This window comes from Macaca mulatta, chromosome 12, assembly GCF_049350105.2.
Source record: "Macaca mulatta isolate MMU2019108-1 chromosome 12, T2T-MMU8v2.0, whole genome shotgun sequence".
In the NCBI taxonomy this organism is placed as follows: Eukaryota; Metazoa; Chordata; class Mammalia; order Primates; family Cercopithecidae; genus Macaca; species Macaca mulatta.
In genome coordinates this window covers 108,375,362-108,399,101 of record NC_133417.1, presented here as the reverse complement: position 1 = coordinate 108,399,101, position 23,740 = coordinate 108,375,362, and the positions used below count along the sequence as shown (strand labels likewise).

Here is a 23,740-nt window from a genome sequence, read left to right as displayed (position 1 = left end):
TTTAGGACTACACAGGCATAGGCATTGGCTTGGTTTGACTCTCCGGTGACGCCTTAGATTTAGCTCTAAATCAGATCTAATTATAAATCTCTGGTAGATTCCTCAAAACAGTAAGAATCACAAAGGTACACTGGAATAACACTGAAAAAGGAATTCTCCTTAAGTCACTGTGTGAGTCAGTTTGAGTGACTCATTCTCAAACTAGCTTATCTATTTTTAGCTGAATCAAAATTTAATACAGGAGAATAAAAAAAGACGTGTTACACAGCACATGACATGAAGGCAAACAGTTTTCAACACTAACATATAGTCATAAAAAAACAGCTTTTTTACTGAAAACATACCTTCCACTCTGAAGTTGGATGTGGAGGGTGGTGAATGGTTCTACACGAATGAGATAGTGCATGACCCCTGCAGAATTTGAATAGTGAGTACCATAGTGAAACTTATCAATAGTTCCCATAGGATCCTCAAAATTTTCATATCTGTGGGGAAAAAAATCCTAAAGTTTTATAACCACAATAATAAAATACATAAGGGGGCATAAGTTTGTATTTTATTTCTGAAAACACAAAACACAAAATTTCTGATGGAGTTTTTAAAAAGTCCATCCTTATTCATATGCCTCATTATCAAACTCTGTATTCATATCATCATTATACTATACTAGCAAATGAAAAAAGTTTTATTCCTTAATACTTTTTTCTGAACAACAAAATATCATAAATACTTAATTCTGGAATAGTTTTTATTTGTTTTTATTTTATTTATTTATTTTATTTTATTTATTTGTTTTTTTGAGACAGAGACTCACTCTGTTGCCCAGGCTGGAGTGCAAATGGCATGATCTTGGTTCACTGAAAGCTCTGCCTCCTAGGTTCACGCCATTCTCCTGCCTCAGCCTCCCGAGTAGCTGGGACTACAGGTGCCCATCACCACACCCAGCTAAATTTTTGTATTTTTAGTAGAGACGGCGTTTCACCATGTTAGCCAGGATGGTCTCGATCTCCTGACCTCGTGATCCGCCTGCCTCAGCCTCCCAAAGTGCTGGGATTACAGGTGTGTGCCACTGTACCCAGCCTGGAATAGTTTTTATTATGCAATAATAATACATGTTCATTGTAGGAAAAATTAGAAAACAGAATTAAAACAGAAGAAACTTAAAATCAACTATGATTCTATGTCCCAGAGATAACTAACACTAATTTTTTGGTGAATATCTATCTATCTTAATGTATAAATATACAAATTTTTATTTTACATAAAAGTGCTATATATATTGTTCATAACTTATATTTTTTATTTAACAATTTTCTACGGACATCTTTCCAAATGACTGAGTAGTCTATTTTTAACAGGTACATAATACTGTATAGATGTACCACAATTTAACTATTTTTTTACTTTTTAGACACTTAAGATTGTTTCCTTGTATTTTTTTGTTTGTTTGTTTTTTGCTAGTATAAAGCACTGTGATAATTAGACATCCTTTTGTGGCCAAGGTAACAGGAAAAATTAAAAAAAAAAAAAAAAAGGAAGAACCAGTCAAGAATTGTGAAAATTAATACCTAGAAACCTAAAGGTAAAATAAAAAAGGGATGGTGGATAGGAAAAAGGCCTAAACCAGATTATTACCAAAAGATATATAGTGATTCTTCAAGATCTATCACTGATACATGTGTAATTAGTCTGAATGGTGACATCTGAATTAGTGTGTATAAAATCCAAATAAGAATAAAAGATTTTTGTAGGCCATAAACACTGAATTTCAAAAACCAAAATAGTAATGGGTTCATTAAGCTGGGGCCAATTTCCTTTTATATACTAATCATTAATATTCAGGGGAATAAAAAAGTTTTCAGTTCAAAGCCATTTGTATCTATGCAAAAATGTACCACTAAAATGTAAAACAACTTGTATCTTTAATTACCAATAAAATAAGTTATTTATATGAGTATTTCCTGTAGAACACTGTTTTAAAAAATTACAAAATCCTCTTTCGGTTATTATCAGAAAAAAAGTTTGACTAATGGCAGTGATGGTATACACATATACCCAGCAAAGTTCCACTGGTAAATCAAATCAAATCAAATATTAAACATCGTAAAAATCCTAGGGAAGGTTGCAAAGAAAAAGTAGGAAAAAAAAGTACCATCTACTTTCATATCAATCTATAACTAAGTTAATTTGTAAAATAGTTTTGTCCTTATTATTAGAATTCAAAACTCAAAAGTCATCCCTAAGTTCACAGGGAGAAAAAGGGACATTAAAATCAGGTTACTCTTTTGCCTGTGGGCAGCTTGCTTCGAAAAAATTAACTGTGAGAAGTTGACAGGGTAGATCATAAACAGAACTATAAAATTTTCTTCTTCTTGTCAAAATGACATGTTCTAAACTGCCACACATCTACTCTTCTTTATTCACATTATTACTGAAAACACATCAGTATAAGTTGTATATCTACCCAAATATTATATTAGACAGATACTTTAATATGTTTGATTATTAAGTTATAAAGTTTGAAACATCTGGGAAGAAAAATTTCAAGAATTTATTACTCTTTAGCACATACTTATTACATGGTAAAAAGAAATTCTGAGCAATATCAGTTTAAATTTGGTGATGAAGGGAAATCAACACAAATATAGTCAAGACTTCTGAAGGGCAACCAAGATATTTTCAAGAAAACTTAGTGAAGTAATTATCAGACTCTGATTATCAAAAGTAGTAGTACGGTAAAAAAAAAATTTTTGGTTGGCCATAGCAAAAAATCAATACAAATTCAAAGAAGCAATGTGTATTTTTCAAAAGGAATAAGAAGTACTTACTTTTCTCGCATAGCTTTGGCATTTTTTTCATTAACTACCCCAATTGGTTTGGAAAGATCTCGAAATACTGCAGGGTTATTAAGGTCCAACTCTTCTGAAGTATAATCTTGTAAAATCCAGGGAAACTAAAAGAGCCATAATTTACAATTTACACATTCCTTCCTAGAGAAGCTAATATCCTCATATCTAATATTAAATGGTTATCTAAAGACAAAAAGGGATAGTCTCTAAAAATATTTTTTTCCCTGTTGTAAATATCCACTCATCTTTAATTCAATAACCAGAAGCATTATTTCCTATAATTCCACTGGGATATTTTACTCTTTTTTTTTTTTTTTTTGAGACAAAGTCCTGCTCTGTCGACCAGGCTGGAGTGCAGTGTCATGATCTCAGCTCACTGCAACCTCTGCCTCCTGAGTTCAAGCAATTCTCCTGCCTCAGCCTCCTAAGTTGCTGGGATTACAGGTGTGCACCACCATGCCCAGCTAATTTTTGTATTTTTAGTAGAGACGGGGTTTCACCATGTTGGCTAGGCTCGTCTCAAACTTCTGACCTCAGGTGATCCACCCACCTTGGCCTCCCAAAGTGCTGGGACTACAAGCATGAGCCACTGCACCCGGCCCCATTGGATATTTTCAGTGAAGTGAAAGAAAAAAGGATTTTACTTAAATTACTTTTCAAGCTTATATACTTGTTGAAAATAACTGGGTAGAAAACACACAGAAAGGCCAAAGGGTTTTTATACTTTTTAAATAAAAAATAAGTATCATATATATACTTCTGTGATTTATAAAAATGTAGGGCAATTCCACATTTATAAGGTTTATACAAAACTTACCACAGGATACTGTGCAAGGTCATTATAGGTTCGTCCTGCCATTGTATTTATTTGAATGAGGTAGTCAAAGTTCGATATCTCTCTGTTTACCCATTTCTAGACAGCACAAAAAAGAGCAATATCAACATTTAAAAATCTACATCTCTTAGACATTGGTAGGTATTACTGACAATAGCAAGAATGGGCTAAAAAAAAAAAAAAGTACAACAGGGAGATACATCAATATATGTTTCCTAAATTTACTTCTTTTAAAATATTCGTCTCTAAAAAAGGAACAGAAAATTCAACATAAATCTTATACCACAGTCTAGAAGGTCTTGATAAAAATTCTTCCCTAACAAAAAAAAAAAAAAAAAAAAAGACTTGTCTTTTCTTCAATTAAATATTTTACTTGAATACGTTAACATTTTTATTTTATTTATTTCTTTCAGAGAAATGGTCTCACTCTTGTCACCCACGTTGGAGAGAAGTGAAGCAATCATAGCTCATTACAGCCTCAAGCTCCTGGGCTCACGCAATCTACCTGGCTTAGCCTCCCAAGTAGCTAGGACTAAAGGCATGCCCTATTACATTGGCTAATTTTCTAAACTATTTGTAGAGATGAGGTCTTGCTTTGTTGCCCAGGCTGGTCTTAAACTCCGGGCCTCAAGTGATGTTCCTGGCTTGACCTCCCAAAGCATTGGGTTTACAGGCATGAGCCACCATGCCCAGAATAAGTGGATTAAAATTTCAAATTTTATTTTATTATTTCATTTTTTAATGATTTTTTTATTTTGGAGGCAGAGTTTCACTCTTGTTGCCCAGGCTGGAGTGCAATGGCGTGATCTTGGCTCACTGAGACCTCTGCCTCCAAGGTTCAAGTGATTCTCCTGCCTCAGCCTCCTGAGTTGCTGGGATTACAGGTGCCTGCCACCACGCCCAGCTAATTTTTTGTATTTTTAGTAGAGATGGGGTTTCACCATGTTGGTCAGGCTGGTCTCGAACTCTTGACCTCAGGTGATCCACCTGCCTCAGTGCTGGGATTACAGGCGTGAGCCACTGCAACTGGTCTAAAATTTTGAATTTTAGAAGGACTGTTCCACTTTGAAATTTTTGTTACAAATTGAAATTTTCATAAGTATGCATATTAAAAAAATACTATCTTGATATATTAAAACTACCCAACTATTTTAGTGAAACATTACATTAATTATCCTCAGAGGATACTTAGGTGTAGCCCAATTGTTCTTGAGTGCCAAGTGGAGGTATCAGCACTTAAAGAATAAAGTTTACTGCAGAGGCAACAGGAAATATACTTTATTAAATAAAACTTTTTTCACTGGCAATAGTAAAGAATTGCTGATGGGTCTTGAATAAGGGCAACACTTAAGAAAGATTAATGTGTATGTGGGAGACAGCCAGGAGGCAACGACCCTGATTAAGAGACTATGAACAGTCCTGGAAAGCCAAAACAATGGCTTTCCTTTGCATGCTGGCAGCACAAATCCAAGTGATACGGGGATATAAATAAGGATATAATTCATGAGAGCATTAATTCACTTTGGCTGGTAGGAGAATTGGCATTTTTTGGCCCTTTCCAGGCCCTTTTTTCCTTTTTTTTTGTTTAAACCTCATGCATTGATTATTTTTATTATTAAGATTTTAAAACCCATGTTATTATTATTACTATTATTTTTTGAGACAGAGTCTCGCTCTGTCACCCAGGCTACAGTACAGTGGCTCGAATCTTAGCTCACCACAACCTCCTCCTCCCTGGTTCAAGCGATTCTCCCGCCTCAGCCTCCTGAGTAGCTGGGATTACAGGCGCCTGCCAACACGCCTGGCTACTTTTTGTATTTTTCAGTAGAGATAGGGTTTCACCATGTTGGCCAGGCTGGTCTTGAACTCCTGACCTCAGGTGATCCGCCTGCCTCAGCCTCCCAAAGTGCTGGGACTACAGGCGTGAGCCACTGCACCCAGCCCTATTTTTTAAAAAGAAAATTATTGACAGATATAACCATGAACTGAATGATACAGGAGATGGCAGGGGGGCACTGTCTATGTGAGGGAAACAAAGGAAGATTCAAAGATGATTCAAAAGATCAGTCTGAATGGAAGAACAGTAGTTGTAAAAATCAAAGAAAAATAATCAGAAGAAGTCAAGTCTTACTTAAAAGGAAGAGCAGAACAGTTCATTACAGACTATTACAATTTCCTACCTGTGTCAATCCTGATGCTTTGAATAACTCCTGTGGTGATCTGCTTCCATAATAACTATTTGGAGAATGAAGTGACAACAGTCTGCTATATATTTTGTTTCTAACCTATAAAAAACAGCATTTTATACTTTAAAAATTAATCAAGACAAACTTGGAAGATTATGGTAGTTACAATAGCTGTACTGAGAGACAATTCACCCTTTTAAAGCATACAACTTAATGTTGTGTGTTTTGTTTTGTTTTGTTGAGACAGTTGCTGTTGCCCAGGCTGGGTGCAGTGGTGTGATCTTGGCTCGCTGCAGCCTGGACCTCCCGGCTCAGGTTGAACCTCCATCTCAGCGTCCTGAGTAGCTGAGACTATAGGTGCGTGCCCCCAGTGCCCAGATAATTATTTTTGTATTTTTTGTAGAGACGAAGTTTCACCACGTTGCCCAGGCTGATCTGAAACTCCTGGGCAACAAGCGATCCTCCCACTTCAAGCTCCCAAAGTGCTGGGATTACATGTGTGAGCCACCACATCTGGCCCCAGTGTGTTTTTTTTTTTTTACTATATTCAAACAGTTGTGTGACTATCACCATTATCTAACTTTAGAAATTTTTTATCACCTCAAATAGAAATTCCATCGTCACAAACAGCTACTTCTCAATTCTGCCTCCTTCCCATTCCCTGACAACTACTAATCTAATTTCTGTCTCTATGGGTTTGCCTGTTCTGGACATTTCATATAAACAGTAGATTATGGTTTTAATTTCTCTATTGTACTTGCTGAAATCAAGCCATGTATGTTTTACAAAAGTTATTGTGTATCACGGAAGGATTATTAGACTTTGAATTAGAAAACTTGCTCAAGTATACTTCAAATTTAGTTCTGCAATTTACTAATCATCTTGACAAATAAATTAATTTACTGAGTCTCATTTGTAAATTAAACATAATATCTATCCTTATAGTACTGTAAATTATTCAGGGCTATACACATGCAAAGTTATAAAATTCACTTATAGTTTCTTCAACTATTAAAAAAGGAATAATGGAATTTGCCTTTTTTTTTTTTTTTGAGATGGAGTCTCGCTCTGTCACCCAGGCTAGAGTGCACGGGCATGACCTCGGTTCACTGTAACCTCTGCCTCCAGAGTTCAAGCAATTCTCCTACCTCAGCCTCTCGAGTAGTTGGGATTATAGGTGTGCATCGCCGTGCCCAGCTAATTTTTGTATTTTTAGTAGAGATGGGTTTCACCATATTGGGCAGGCTGGTCTCAAACTCTTGACCTCAAGTGATCCAGCCGCCTCGGCCTCCCAAAGTGCTAGGACTATAGGTGTGAGCTATCGTACCCAGCCAGAATCTGCTTTATTATTTATTTATTTATTTATTTATTTATTTATTTATTTTGGAGACGGAGTTTCACTCTTGTTGCTGAGGCTGGAGTGCAATAGCGTGATCTTGGCTCACTGCAATCTCTGCCTCCCAGGTTCAAGTGATTCTCCTGCCTCAGCATCCCAGGTAGCTGGGATTACAGGTTATGTGCCACCACGACTGGCTAATTTTTGTATTATTAGTAGAGACAGGGTTTCACCATGTTGGCCAGGGTGGTCTTGAACTCCTGACTTCAGGTGATCCACCCACCTTGGCCTCCCAAAGTGCTGGGATTACAGACGTGAGCCACTGTGTCTGGCCAAATTTGCCACATTTAATGTCATGGTTGTTATAAAGATTAGATACTTTACACAAATATGCTTTAAAGACAATAAAGTTATACAAACACCTAGTACTTAGCAGGGGCAGACTTAGTTTAATTACATGACACAGCTTTCCATAAAACACATGCTTTGTATTTTCCTATGAAGGAAAACTTTCTCATAACAGTAAAAAGACTTCCTTTTGTAAAACTAGAAGAATGGTCTTTAAACATCTTAATCAAATCATCAATAAGTAAACCTGGGTTCCACAGAAGAATGGAAAATTAGTTATTGTGTGTGCTAATGTGAGTCTTCTGAAAAGCAGATGCCAAGATAGAATTAAAATGCAAGTATTTTACTAGAGGAGATGCCTGCGAGAGAAAATGGCAGAGCTATGCAAGGTGGGGAGAGCTGTCAAACTGTAGTACATATCTGACCTCAAGTGAATGAGAGAGGGAAGGAAGGCCAGGCCCAAGCATTCTCAGTAACGAGCCCAAGCTTACACAGCTAGTGGTGGAGACAGTACTTGGACCCTGGTAATCTGGCTTTAGAGCATATGCACTTAACAACCTACATTACTTAAGAATTTACTATATTCCTAGAAGAAACAGATTCCTCATTATTTTTGAATTTGAAACCAATCTAATTTACTAAATCTAACTACTAATCTAATTTACTAATCATAGCTAACATATTGTATATTACATCACAAGTGAATGTAATGAGGCACTAAAAATTCTACTTTATCTAGCCATATATATAAAAGCTGAACTTCACCAAAACTCAAACATAAGTAAATCTCAACAAAAATTCATACACTGATTAGCCCCCAAAGTATATATTTTTTCCTCTAACATTTTGTCTTGACAAAAGAATACAGCCCAAAGTTCCATTAGAGCTCACTAGCTGGAAACGTATTTAAAGCCAGTATTTTGGGATTTCCTGAGACCACAGTACATACCTCTTTTTTGAAATTGAGAAAGTAGTTGGATTGGTCAACATGAAAAATCTCAAGGGCTGATCTTCTTAAGTTGTAACGCCGGAGGTGAATCTCTCGAATTTGAGAATGAGGCCACTTGAAATCAAAACCTACTCCTGAAAAGAGAAGAAATCTTGTGACTGAGATACCATATAAAGTTACTCATGCTATGTAGAAAATACCTTTTAGTTCTTGACAAAAGGCTTTAGGAAAAAGGAATTCAATTTCTATACTATATAAACCATTTGTTAAATGTGTTGGATATTTAAACTGGTTCTTTCAAAACTATTTTAAAGTTCTATAACTATTCTACTGCCTTCCCATTAGAACACAAGATAATTCTGAATACACCTCAGAAACAGTTTTCCTTTTCTCTGTATGTTGGTATCTTAGATTTAATCATTCTTTTATTATCACATAAAGGATGACATGAGAAGCCTATAGGAATAAGTACACATACAAAGGTATGATAAAATGAAGATAAAATGAAGACAAAGGTATGATAAAATGCGTGTGGTGGCTCACACCTGTAATCCCAGCACTTTGGGAGGCTGAGGTGGGCAGATCACCTGAGGTCAGGAGTTCGAGACCAGCCTGACCAACATGGAGAAACCCCGTCTCTATTAACAAAAAATACAAAATTAGAAGGGCATGGGGGAACATGCCTGTAAGCCCAGCTACTCGGGAGGCTGAGGCAGGAGAATTGCTTGAACCTGGGAGGCGGAGGGCTCAGTGAATCAAGATTGCACCATTGCACTCCAGCTTGGGCAACAAGAACGAAACTCCATCTCAAAAAATAATAATAATAATAAACACTGATTTTGTAACTTAAGTTTATAGCAATTCCCTCTAGCCAAACCCTTAAAAATGCATCGATAATTTTTAAAAAGCATTCCCTTCCACTTGGTAACAAATTTAACCCCATACTGACTTTCCATTTCTCCTTTTACATGATACACAGTTCTATCTTACTGCGTTCTTCTCATTCATGATTGATAAATTGGATACTTAATTATTGAACAGCAAAAATCATTTTTTCCAGAACTCCTCACCATCTTCTTTTTCAATGCTGCCATCATAGAAGTAAATGTGTTGAGTAGTGATTTCTAATCTGCCAGGAATTACATCAATTATTGTAATGAGTTCACAGTCTTCCATCAATACCAATTTTTCTTTTTGATCCTGTTCTTCTTTCTCATCACTGTAAAAACAAAAAGCCAATAAACAGAAAAATCTAACCATTTATTTTTCTTAAATAGAAAATAATACCATATTTAAATATAAATCTCTCTGATTTTACTTTTTTTTGAGACAAGGTCTTGTTGCCGTGGCACAATGTCAGCTCAATCACCGCAACCTCTGCCTCCCGGGCTCAAGCAATCCTCCCACCTCAGCCACCCAAGTAGCTGGGAATACAGGTGCATGCCACCATGCCCAGCTAATTTTTATATTTTTTGTAGAGATGGGGTTTTGCCATGTTGCCCAGGCTGGTTTTGATCTCCTGAGCTCAAGGGATCCACCCACCTTGGTCTTCCAAAGTGCTGGGATAATATGCATGAGCCACCGTGCCTGGCCTCAAATATAAATCACTTATCTGTCAAATTAATGTCCGGAAAGAATATTTGAATTACCCTCAAGAAATATTCTGCATATCAAATTACTTAAACAGTGTCCAAATATTTTTATTACTCAATGATTCAGTTTCATTAAAAATAAGCTTTACATCCTTATTTTATATGACCCATTATAATAAAACACAGTGACCCTGTAAAACAACTAGCAGAGGACAGTTGAAAAATAAGGCAATATTGGTCATGTCATTTTAGCTATATTGTGGGAGACATGAATTGACCCACAAAATACATGAATCTGTGACTAAGACTGCATTGCAGTGATGTTTGTAAATAATTATTAGAAGTACTAAATATGAATCTTAAACTATAAAATAAGACTTTCAAGAGTAACTAAAACTAGAGAGCATCACCATTACAGCATCCCCTTACCAAGGGAACTGGAGATAATGCAAAGAGCTATTATTGCCATACCTTACTTAAAGTGAAGTCACCTTATATTAGGAGGAATATTATTTATATTTGCTGGAGGAAGTAACTGGAAAGAGACAGTCTTTTGGTGGCCTAGGTGACTTTAACTGCCAAGGATAGAAATAGGAGCTCCTGGCTGGGCGCAGTGGCTTACGTCTGTAATCCCAGCACTTTGGGAGGCTGAGGTGGGCAGATCACCTGAGGTCGGGAGGTCAAGACCAGCCTGACCAACATGGAGAAACCCCGTCTCTACTAAAAATACAAAATTAGCCAGGTGTGTTGGTGCGTGCCTGTAATCCCAGCTACTCAGGAGGCTGAGGCAAAAGAATCGCTTGAACCTGGGAGATGGAGTTGCGGTGAGCTGAGATCATGCCACTACACTCCAGTATGGGCAACAAGAGTGCAACTCCGTCTCAAAAAAAAAAAAAAAAAAAAAGAGAGAGAAACGGGAGTTCCTACCACTCACAGAATGTTATTCAACTAAATCTTTTAAGCCAGCTACTCTCTGGTCCTAGACATTTCATATCTGCCTCATGTCCGGGGTACCAATGACTAAGTCTAATTTTATTTTTAGTGGGTTTCCATGAGGAGTTCTGTATCACCAATTTAAGTTTGTAATGTTGCAACCATTTATTTAAAACTAAGCTTTTCTTTTTAAAAATATAATTACTGGAAACAATGTTTTTCCAAACACTGAAATATTAATATTTACAGTGATAAATAATGCAATGAGTAACCCTAAAAAAGTAAATAGTCTGAGAGTTATTTATATTAGATGACAAAAAGTATTTTGGTTCTTCAGTGTAAAAAAATTAGTCTGACATCCATTAAATTCACTAGTCATCAAAGAAAGAAAAAAAAAATCCCAATTAAAAAGCTGACTGAATATCTACCAAGATATTTCCCTATATAACTGCCCCTCCCCAGTACCCTGAAAATAATCAAGGAAATCTAAAAAAATTACTGAATTAATATAAATAAAAATCCTGATTATGCCACCAAAGAATACTACTGAATCTAGTCAATTTTTAATACACCCATTTTTTGAGACGGGGTCTCACTCTGACACCCAGGCTGGAGTGCAGTGGTGCAATCTTGCCTCATTGTAACGTCCACCTTCCAGGCTCAAGCATTCCTTCCACTTCAGCCTCCCAAGTAGCTGAGAACAAAGGCGCACACCACCACGCCAAGCTAATTTTTTGTATTTTTGGTAGAGACGGAATTTTGCCATGTTGACCAGGCTGGTCTGGTGCTCCTGAACTCAAGTGATCTGTCCACCTCGGCCTCCCAAAGTGCTGACAAATTGAGGGCCACCATGCCTGGCCCTCAATTTGTAATATTAAAATAAGCTTCAAAGAAAGATTTACCATGTGTAGTTCATAATGTAAACAAATCATATATTTGGGACATAGCTACTCATTCTTGGCTGAATATGTGGCTTTACGAACACAGAAAGTTAAGTATTAGGCGGGGCACAGTGGCTCACACCTGTAATCCCAGCACTTTGGCTGGCCATGGTGGGAGCAAACGGGATCAGGAGTTTGAGGTCAGCCTGGCCAACATGGTGAAACCCGTCTCTACAAAAAATACAAAAAATTAGCTGGGTGTAGTGGCACACGCCTGTAATTCCAACTACTTGAGAGGCTGAAGCACGAGAATCACTCAAACCCAGGAGGCAGTGGTTGCAGTGAGCTGAGATCGTGCCACTGCACTCCAGCCTAGCTGAGAGTAAGACTCCATCTCAAAAAAAAAAAAAAAAATCAATCAATCAATCAAATCAAAACAAAACAAAATCCCCCAAAACTCACATTAGGGCAGATATATAAATCATGAACTTTAAATGTAATCCCTAAGCGATGTACAGATCCACTGGTGAAAGATGGCAGTCTTACTGGATCTTTTATTTTAGAGATGGGGGGTGGGGTGGGTCTTGCTTATTTATATATTTATTTTAGAGGTAGGGTCTGGCTCTGTCACCCAGGCTGCACCGTAGTGGTGTGATCATAGCTTACTGCAGCTTTCAACTCCTGGGCTCAAAGGATCTTCCTGCCTCAGCCTTCCCAATAGTTAAGACTATAGGCACACACCACCACCATGCCTGGCTTATTTATTTATTTATTTATTTATTTATTTATTTATTTTGAGATGGAGTCTTGCTCTGTCACCCAGGCTGAAGTGCAGTGGAGCGATCTCAGCTCACCGCAACCTCTGCCTCCTGAGTTGGCACAATTCTCCTTCCTCAGTCTCCTGAGTAGCTGGGACTACAGGCGCCCGCCACCACACCTGGCTAATTTTTGTATTTTTAGTAAAGACAGTGTTTCACCATGTTGGCCAGGATAGTCTCAATCTCTTAACTGCGTGATCTACCTGCCTCAGCCTCCCAAAGTGCTGGGACTACAGGCATGAGCCACCATACCTGGCTTATTTTCTTTTTTTTTTTTTTTTGAGACAGTCTTGCTCTGTCACCCAGGCTGGAGTGCAGTGGCCGGATCTCAGCTCACTGCAAGCTCCGCCTCCCGGGTTTACGCCATTCTCCTGCTTCAGCCTCCCGAGTAGCTGGGACTACAGGCGCCCGCCACCTCGCCCGGCTATTTTTTTGTATTTTTTAGTAGAGACGGGGTTTCACCGTGTTAGCCGGGATCGTCTCTCGATCTCCTGACCTCGTGATCCGCCCGTCTCGGCCTCCCAAAGTGCTGGGATTACAGGCTTGAGCCACCGCGCCCGGCCACCTGGCATATTTTCTATTTTTTATTTTTGAGACGGAGTCTCACTCTGTTGCCCAGGCTGGAGTGCAATGGTGCAATCTTAGCTCATTGCAAGCTCCACCTCCTGGGTTTACGTCATTCTCCTGCCTCAGCCTTCCGAGTAGCTGGGACTACAGGTGCCCGCCACCACGCCCGACTAATTTTTTGTATTTTTAGTAGAGATGCAGTTTCACCATGTTAGCCAGAATGGTCTCGATCTCCTGACCTCATGATCCACCTGCCTTGGACTCCCAAAGTGCTGAGATTACAGGCATGAGCCACTGCACCCAGCCCGCCTGGCCTATTTTCTTAGAGAGAGGGTCTCACTATGTTGCTCAGGTTGGTCTCAAACTCCTCCCCTTTAGTGATCCTCTTGCCTCAGCCTCCTGAATAGCTGGGATTATACTCGTGAGCTATAGCATTCAGCTGGATCAGGGGGGCTAAAGACAACCTCTAACCAATGACTGACCACCAACGTATGCTGACCCACAGACAATCCCTACTAGGCCAGGTTTTACAACAAAAAACAAAACAAAACAAAACTCAATGAATAGAGACGTCATTGGCAACACACAGCAGGTTAAAACAGGCTCCACAGAATTAGTTCAGGAAAGTAAACAAACAAACAAAATCACAACAGTAGCAACCGTAACAGAGGGAGATCAGAAGCCAGATTGGCTACAATTTGTTACCAAAAGTGTATAGTTTTTTAACAAAAATTATGAGAAAACAAAGAAAAAGGAAAGTATGAGCCATAAACACAAAAGCAATAAAAAGAAACTGTTTCTGGCAGACCTCTGATGTTCAATTTAACAATGACTTCAAAGTAGCTATCATAAATACATCAAAAGAACATAGGAAACTATGTTTAAAGAAATAAAGGGAAGTATAGCAATGAAGCTAATCAAATAGAGACTATCAATAAAGAGATAGAAATTAAAAACATTTTAAAAAAGAACCAGGCCGGGCATGGTGGCTCACGCCTGTAATCCCAGCACTCTGGGAAGCCGTGGTGGGTGGATCACCTGAGGTCAGGAGTTTGAGACCAGCCTGGTCAACACGGCCAAACCCTGTCTCCACTAGAAGTACAAAAATTAGCCATGCATGGTGGCAGGCGCCTGTAATCCCAGCTACTCAGGAGGCTAAGGAGAATTGCTTGAACTTGGGAGGCAGAGGTCGCAGTTAGCCGAGATTGCGCCACTGCACTCTAGCATGGGTGACAAGAGTGAGACTCTGTCTCAAAAAAAAAAAAAAAAAAAAGGGTGGGGGGGCAAGTGATTTGCAGAGATATTCTCCAAAGTAGATATATTAATGGCAAACAAGCACATGAAAAGATGCTCAACATTATTAGGTACTAGGAAAATGCAAATTAGATAGATATGACTTCAAACCATACAGGATGGCTATAATGAATTTTTACAAACCCACAAGGAAAATAACAAGGGTAGATGTGGAGAAATCAGAACACTCATATATTGCTGGTGAAAATGTAAAATGATGTGGTCCCTGTAAAAAACAGTTTGGTAATTCCTCAAAAGTTCAAACAGAATTATCATATGATCTAACTATTATATTCCTCAGTAGATACCCAAGACGACTAAAAACTTATGTTTGCACAAAAATTTGTACATGAATATTCATGGAAGTACTATTCATAATAGCCTAAAAGTAGAAACAACCTAAATGCTGACTGATGAATGGATAAGCAAAATGTGATTATCCATATTTTGGACAACCATAAATGGTTATAAATGGAAAATTATTTATAATATTATTCAGCCACAAAAAGGAATAAAGTACTCTTATATGCTATGACATGAATGAATCTTGAAAACATTCCAAATGAAAATAAGCCAGACACAAATTGTAGGAGTTACAGAAAATGTCCAAAGTAGGCAAATCCACAGAGACAAAGTAATTAGTGGTTGCCAGGGTGTGTGAGAAGGGGAAAACCGGGACCGACCACTAAAAGGTACAAGATTTCCTTTTGGGGTGATATAAATGTTCCGGAATTATACAGTGGGGATGGTTGTACAAATTTGTGAAAACACTAAAAAATCCCATTGAATTGTGTGCATTAAAAACGGTAAATTTTATGTTTGTGAGATATATCTGGATTAACAAAAATAAAGACCTCCCTGGAAAACAAATGGAGAGTTTGTGGCAATCAGACTTTCCTTATTAGAAATACTAGAGGGCTGAGTGCAGCGGCTCACTCTCTGGTGGCCTATAATCCAAGCACTTTGGGAAACCAAGACGGGAGGATCATGTGGGCCCAAGGGTTTGAGACCAGCCTGGGCAATACAGTGAGACTCTGTCTCTGCAAAAAAATTTAAAAATTAGCTAGACATGGTGGTGTGCCTATAGTCCCAGCTACTCAGGAGGCTGAGGCAGGAGGATCACTTGAGACCAGGAGGTGGAGGCTCCAGTGAGCTGTGATCACACCACTGCACTCTAGTTGAGGTGACACAGCAAGATCCTGTCTCAAAAAACAAACAAACAAACAAAAACACACACACACACACAAAAACACACACACAAAATAACTGAAGAAAGTCTTTTAGGCTGGAAGGAATTTTTATCAGATGATAAATGAATGCACACACAAAGAAATAAAGTGCACAAGTATGATACTTGATAATTATGTAGCAAACATGAAGTATTAATAACATACATTTGTGTTCTTCCTATAATTCATTTAAAGATAACTGCATAAAACAGCAACTATAAAACAGTATTGCTGAACTTATACAAAGAAATGTAATATGTATGACAGCAGTAACACAAAGAGGAGATGAGGAAATTAATATATTTTACATTTCCTTAAAGAAAGTTTTTGAAGTACAAATTAAAAATTTTAAAATGTATCTAAGGCTTTTCAGGTTATCTGTTTCTTCTTGAGGGAGGCTGGGTAATTTGCATCTTTCAAAGCATTTGTTTCATCTAAGCTGTCAAACTTATAGGCATAAAATCATTAGTATTCTTCTCAATCATCTTATTATTTGTGGCATCATCTCCTCTTTCAATCCTAATATAGGCAATTTATGTTGTCTTTCTTTTAATCAGTCTGGCTAGAGGTTTATGTTTTTTTGCTTTTTGTTAGTTTGTTGTTTGTTTTTAATAACCAGGCTTCGATGTTTTTAATCTTTCTGTTTTTCTCTTTCACGAATTTCTGCTTTTGTTTTTATAATGTTCTTTCTTTTGCTTAACAGTTTAAATTTTGTTCTGTACATTTCCATCTGAACACAGGTATAGCTGAATCTCACAAATTCAATGTATTGCCTTCATTATCATACAGTTCTAAATACTTTCTAATTTCAAAGTCCAGTTCCATGTTATCCCAGTTCTAAGAAGCCTTTCTCAATAATCTCAGTACTGATAAAATCCCAACAGCTGATACAGCATTAACTGTTGGACCCTGAAAATACGTGGCGTTAGAATTTCAAGCAAATCTTTTCCACGATTTTGCAATCCCCTTTCTCAGAACAAAATAATTTTAAATATTTATACATACACATTTACTCTAGCTGATATATCCTCTTCAGGAAGGTCTAATTTATCCTCCTCCATATCACTAACTTTTACTTGTTTCACTACTTCCAAAAGCAATGTATCACTGGAAGGCTGTGAGTGTTGGATACCTGTTTTAAACACAAAATATCTATTAAACATAAAGTAAAAAACAATATTATAGCCCTTCTGTAATTTCTGACTGCTAATTATGTTCCTGACTGTTAGATAATAACAATATGTATATAAGTAAAGATGGTACTTTGATTTAGAGTAATCCTTGATGTTTGATGGTGATTTTGACAACTACTATTCATAAGGTAAAAAGAATAAATGTTTTAAAAATAATAGTATCTATTTTTAATAATGGTACTATTTGTTTCAGAAATAGGCCAAGTACTCTCTTAATTTATATTTAATTCTAAAGGTTGCCAATAATTAAGTCAAAGGAAGAAATATTCTAATTGTATTAATGTAATAGAACTATTTTTAACATGCATTTGTACTAAAGCAAAACTAAGAAAGAATATATGATAAGTTGTCTTTAATCGGGAAATAATACACAGACCAAGAGCGAAAGTGTTTACTTTCTGGACCACAAGGAATTTAATACATAATTCTGAGGCATATATATGAAATACATGTAATGTATTTTATAAACTAAACATCCTGCAAAAAGGCAGGTCTGGTATAATGAAAATAACATGGTCTATGAAGTGGTGAACCTAGATTCAAATTTAGTTTTGCCATTTAGTAAGCCATATGACCCTTCTGAATGTATGTTTTCTAAATTGTAAAATGGAGACTTCATCACAAGGTTGTTAGGCACATGAAAGGTAATACATGTGAAACATCTGGTACACATTAAATATAAAATAAATGATAGCTACTATTATATATTTACCTTCCAACTATCTGATTGAAATAAGAACTGTAATACAAATATATGCATAATTTATAGGACTGAAAAAAATTAACACAACTATGAATAAAGATTTCATTTATGGCAAAAATAATTCATATAAAATACATAAATAACACAATACTGCAAGTAACTATAAATAACAAAACACTATAAAGATGACAAATCCTCCCTTAACTTCTCAAATGATACCATTGCTCAGACATAAGATGAATCAACCTAATGTACAATTGCATTTTTCTGTGTAAATCTGTTTGATCATACCTTCTTCTATATTGGGAAGTAGTGATTCACATTTTCCCTAGAACAAGTTAGTAACTATTTCTACTGAACATGTTTTTTCATGAGGTCTAATTTATCATTAAAACATTTAATTAATAAAGTACATAACAATGCAGTAAAAAGTGAAAAGAAGGAAGCCCAGATAGTCTGATACAAATAGGAAATCGACTTTATGTAGATGTATGGTACTATCCCGTTAACAGTATGAATTGAAAATCTGATGGAAGATTGGTGAAGGATGGAGAATGAAGGATGGACTGCAGCAAGGAAGCCAGCTGGGAAGCTACTGTAAGTTTGGAGAAAGCACCAAGCTAAGCCACGGCAATAGCAAAGGGAATGAAAATAAGGAAAAACATTCAAAGGTTATGTAAGAGATAGAATCAACAGGACACAGTACCTAAAGAGCTGTTATACGTAGGGATTTCAGAGAGATGAGGAAAGACTCATGGATAATATGGATTTTAATTTCAGCAGCTAATATATGGAGATACTGATAACTACAATACCAGATACAAGAGAAGCAGAAACTAGGGTAAGGAATACATATACGAGAAAAGAGAATAAATTCAGTTTCAGAAATGTCATAAGGAGACTGTGGAACAGGTATCCCAATAGCCAGTTGGAAACATTGTTCTAGAGTTCAAAAGGAAGGTTGGAGCTAGAAATACAGATGGGAAAGCAGCATTACATATATGGTGGGGAAGCCATGAGATCACTTAGGAAAAGCACAGGTAAAGGCAAGATGCTAGCAATGGATCTGGGAACATCATAATTTAAAGGTGTGCAGGAAAACAGTTTTAGAAAAAAAGACTAAAAGTTGATATAAAAAGTAGGAGGTGGCCGGGCGCGGTGGCTCAAGCCTGTAATCCCAGTACTTTGGGAGGCCGAGGCGGGTGGATCACGAAGTCAGGAGATCGAGACCATCCTGGCTAACATGGTGAAACCCCGTCTCTACTAAAAATACAAAAAAACTAGCCGGGCGTGGTGGCGGGCGCCTGTAGTCCCAGCTACTCGGAGGCTGAGGCAGGAGAATGGCGTAAACCCGGGAGGCGGAGCTTGCAGTGAGCCGAGATCGCGCCACTGCACTCCAGCCTGGGTGACACAGCGAGACTCCGTCTCAAAAAAAAAAAAAAAAAAAAAAAAAAGTAGGAGGTTAAAAAGCAGAGCTAAGAAAGAAATATATTTACAGTCTGAGTGGGATGGCTCATGCCTGTAATCCCAGCACTCTGGGAGGCTGAGGTGGAAGGATCACTTGAGCCCAGAAATTCGAGACCAACCTGGGCAACAGAGGGAGACCTTGTCTCCACAAAAAAAGTTTAAAAATTAAAAAACTAGTTGGGTGTGGTGGTACACATCTATAGTACCAGCTGCTCAGGAAGCTGTGGCAGGAGGATCACTTGAGCCCAGGAGCTCAAGTCTGCAATGAGTGGTGACTGCACCACTGCACTCCAGCCTGGGTGACAGAGTGACATCCTGTCTCACAAAACAAACAAACAAACAGGAAAAGAAAGAAGGAAAGAAATACACTTACAGAGGAGGATAACCACTAAATGCTTCAGAAAAAATGGAAGCAGGGTGAGGACTAAAAATAAGTTGTTAAATTTGCCAATCAGAAAACAGCATGTCTAATAAAGAATTACAGACAAAAAAAAATTTCTTAAATCAAATTTTTTTTTTGGGAGAGAGGGTTTTACTGCGTTGCCCAGGCTGGAATGAAGTGGTACAATCATGTCTCACTGCAGCCTCAATCTCCTGGGCTCAAGCGATCCTCCACCTCAGCCTCCCAAGTACCTGGGATCATGGGCGCACATGACTGCACCCAGTTGACTTTTAAAATGGTTTTGTAGAGATGAGGTCTCATTATGTTGTCCAGACTGGTTTCCAACTCCTGGGCTCAAGTGACTCTTCTCCTTGGACTCCCAAAGTGCTGGGATTACAGGTATGAGCCACCACACCTAGCCAAACCAAACGTTTTTTCTTTTTTGAGACAAGGTCTCACTCTGTTGCCCAGGCTGGAATGCAGTGACACAATCGGGGCTCAACACAATCGTGGCTCACTGTAGCCTCGACCTCCTGGGTTCAAGCGATCTTCTCACCTCTGAGTAGCTCCAACTACAAGCATGTGCCACCTGGCTACAAAACATTTTATTTTATCACTATGTTGCCCACACTACAAACCAAATATTTTTACTGATACATTTAAGAATATATTCTTTTTGATTCTTCAAATTCCCTAATTTACAAGTGGGTGTGTTCGAAAATATGCTTCATAAGTCAGCTGTTTGAAATTAATAATGGATTTTCCATCCAAAATAATATTTTAAATCATGGTTAGCTTTGCAGGTTAGCCCATAATGAAAACACTATTCTACACATCTGCAATGGGTTGCTTATAAAAAGCAGTATTGGGGTAAGTAAAACAAAACAAGATAATATTTAAAAAAAGAATACCATGAATTCTGGCAGTTAATGAAAATACTCTATAGACAAAACTAAGGAGTAGGTAAAACATTTTGCAGTTAATTCTGAAGTATACTGCAAAGACCTTTAAAGATTTTAAAGACTGATGCCATTTGTTATGATTTCCAATTTCACCTTGAAATATATAAATTTTTTTCTGTACAGTTTTATTGTCACTACTATACTTGAAGTAAATTTTTAAGTGAGAAAACCAAACAAAAAGAACAACTAAGACTAAGAAGGGACATAAAATTACATCTGTGTGCATGTGTAGAGGGGTGAGAAGGAGAGGAAAAAGCAGAGGGAACTTTATGGAAGGAGATTTCTTGGTAAAAGTCAAGAAAATAATATGGAACACTATTCCTTAAGTAACTATTAAGGTCATTTACCAAAAGATGTTTGTTGGGTGTTAATGATAGTTATATCTCAAAGAGTAGAGAAAGATACTTACAGAAGAGGATACAAGATTCTTTCAGAGAAAAAGCTATACACAATTGGCTATTGCTATGTAAGATAACACTCAAAGTTAGTGTTTATATCACGGACAGGGCCATTATTTTGAATTAAGGAAAACCACTTACTGTATCTGATTTATTTCAAAATGTAAGACTCTAAATGGCAAGCATCATGGCTCTCTTGATTCATTTTATGGCATCAAATATTTTGGCCATATGTTAAGGCAATTAAAAAAAATAAGATCTCGCCAGGCATGCTGGCTCATGTCTGTAATCCCAGCACTTTGGGAGGGTGAGGTGGAAGGATGGCCACTTGAGCCCAGGAGTTCAAGACCAGTCTGGCAACATGGTGAGACCTTGTCTCTACCAAAAAAAAAAAAAAAAAAGCTGGGCATGGCATGATGGCACGCATTGGTAGTCCCAGCTAATCAGGAAGCTGAGGCAGAAGGATTGCTTGAGTCCAGGAGGCCAAGGCTGCAGTGAGGCATGTTCAAGTCTCTGCAATCTAGCCTGGTCAATACAGGGAGACCCAGTCTCAAAAAAATAAAAGTAGTTTAAAAATAACATCTAAAAGTTGGTACTCACGTCATCTAAAACTACAACATAATATGCCTACGATTACCAATGATTTGTTGTTGTTGAGAAGGAGTTTTGCTCTTGTCACCCAGGCTGGAGTGCAATGATGCGATATCGGCTCACGGCCACCTCTGCCTCTCGTGTTCAAGTGATTCTCCTGCCTCAGCCTCCGGAGTAGCGGGGATTACAGGTGCCCGCCACCATGCTCAGCTAATTTTTGTATTTTTAGTAGAGACAGGGTTTCACCATGTTGGCCAGGCTGGTCTCGAACTCCTGACCTCAGGTGATCTGCCTGCCATGGCCTCCCGAAGTGCTGGGATTACAGGCATAAGCCACCATGCAGGCCCAATTATTCTTGATAAACAACATTTTGGGGTATTTCACAGACCTATCTTAAAAAAGGGAGAGATGACAAGTGAGATAGTTATAAAGGAAGGGCTTCCTAAAGAGTTGCAGAAACCCCTTAAGATCTGTTTTGAAATACTGTCAGGCTAAATTTTTGTTTGTTTTGAGACAGAGTTTTGCTCTTGTTGCTCAGACTGGAATGCAGTGGCGTGATCTCAGCTCACTGCAACCTCCGCCTCCCGGGTTCAAGCGATTCTCCTGCCTCAGCCTCCTGAGTAGCTGGGATTACAGGTGCCCGCCACCATGCCTGGCTGATTTTTTATATTTTTAGTAGAGACGGGGTTTCGCCATGTTGGCCAGGCTGGTCTTGAACTCCTGACCTCAAGTAGTTTTTGTTTTTTTTTTCTAGAAAAAGGCATTGACCAATCTAAGATACTAAGGGTCTACAGCTCTATAAAAATAGGTTATAATAAAAGGCATAAAAGATTGCTAAGAATTCTAGCTGAGTTCGGTGGTTCACACCTGTAATCCCAGCACTTTGGGAGGCAGAGGTGGGAGGATCACTTGAGGTCAGGAGTTGGAGACCAGCCTGGCCAACATGGTGAAACCCCATCTCTACTAAAAATATAAAAATTAGCCAGGTGTGGTGGCGTGTGACCGTAGTCCCAGCTACTCAGAGGCTGAGGCACGAGAATTGCTTGAACCCAGGAAGTGGAGGCTGCAGTGAGCTGAGATTGCTTCACTGCACTTCAGCCTGGGCAAGAAAGTGAGACTCTGTCTCAAAAAAAAAAGAAAAGGATTGCTAAGAATTCTATCTAACATTAGTATTAGCCTCAGTCTTGATGAGCAGAAAAACTAAGAGAAAAGAACACTGTTTCATTGCAAGAGACATAACAGTTGATATGAAGTACAGTATACTTTTATAATTAAAGTTTTTTTCTTTTAGAAATTAAAATCAATGGAAGTATTAAATTACCTTGGATTTAGGCCAAATGTAACAGGACTAAAAACATACAGTCATTTAAATATCAGTTATAAAATGCCACCCTTCCTTCATAAGTAAACACATTTAAAACAATGAAATAACAATCATCAACTCCAAGAACACTCTCATTATCTTCAACAAATAATTAAACGGTCATTGGAACTCACCCAGATTATCTCTCAAGGCACTAGCTTCCTCATGGGTTTTGAAATTATAATTCGGTACCAGCTTAAGTCTCATGCGGGAATAATTCTCTACATTAGCTAGCTTCCAATGAATTGGATTCTGTTTCCTAAGAATATTCATAAGCAAACAAGTAAAATTATTTAGCTTAAGTTACAAAGATTGATTTAAATACTGTAAAAAAGTATCAGGTACTTTACATTTGTTTAGTACCATTTTATTTTACTTTTATTTTTTAGAGACAGAGTCTCATTCTGTCACCCAGGCTGGAGTGTAGTGGCACAATCTCAGCTCACTGCAACCTCTGCCTCCTGGATTCAAGTGATTCTCGTGCCTCAGCCTCCCGACATAGCAGGGATTACAGGCATGTGCCCCTATGCCCAGCTAATTTTTGTAATTTTAGTAGAGACGGGGTTTTGCCATGTTGGTCAGGCTGGTCTTGAACTCCTGGCCTCAAGCAATTTGCCCGCCTTGGCCTCCCAAAGTAGTGGGATTACAGTGTGAGCCACCACACCCAGCCTGTTTAGCACCATTTTACAAAACTGTTCACATTTTTGATTTCATTTAATCCAAATAACTCTGATAGAACCAAAGTGAGTACGCGTAGCTGTACTGTATACACGAGGAATCTAAAACAGACTAAATAATTTGCCCAAGGTGACATGAGGTTTACAGGTAGCAGAAGTAAGATTTGAACATTGACTTTTAGACTTAC

The 23,740-nt window shown here is 37.9% G+C and overlaps 1 protein-coding gene across 4 annotated transcripts in view; it reads right to left on the bottom strand.

Moving 5' to 3' along the window:
* NBEAL1 (neurobeachin like 1) overlaps positions 1-23,740 on the bottom strand; it is a 207,187-nt gene that overhangs the window by 44,543 nt on the left and 138,904 nt on the right. For all 4 annotated transcript variants that reach the window (XR_013402118.1, XM_028830998.2, XM_015110738.3 and 1 more), the window contains 8 exons: positions 23,010-23,134; positions 16,822-16,948; positions 9,574-9,722; positions 8,504-8,637; positions 5,865-5,969; positions 3,667-3,762; positions 2,829-2,953; positions 345-485 (listed from right to left, as the gene is read on the bottom strand). Coding sequence is in view for 3 of the 4 variants with exons in the window: in XM_028830998.2 (XP_028686831.2) it covers positions 345-485; positions 2,829-2,953; positions 3,667-3,762; positions 5,865-5,969; positions 8,504-8,637; positions 9,574-9,722; positions 16,822-16,948; positions 23,010-23,134 (1,002 nt within the window). In the remaining variant the exon portion in view is untranslated. The remainder of the gene's footprint in view (positions 1-344; positions 486-2,828; positions 2,954-3,666; positions 3,763-5,864; positions 5,970-8,503; positions 8,638-9,573; positions 9,723-16,821; positions 16,949-23,009; positions 23,135-23,740) is intronic.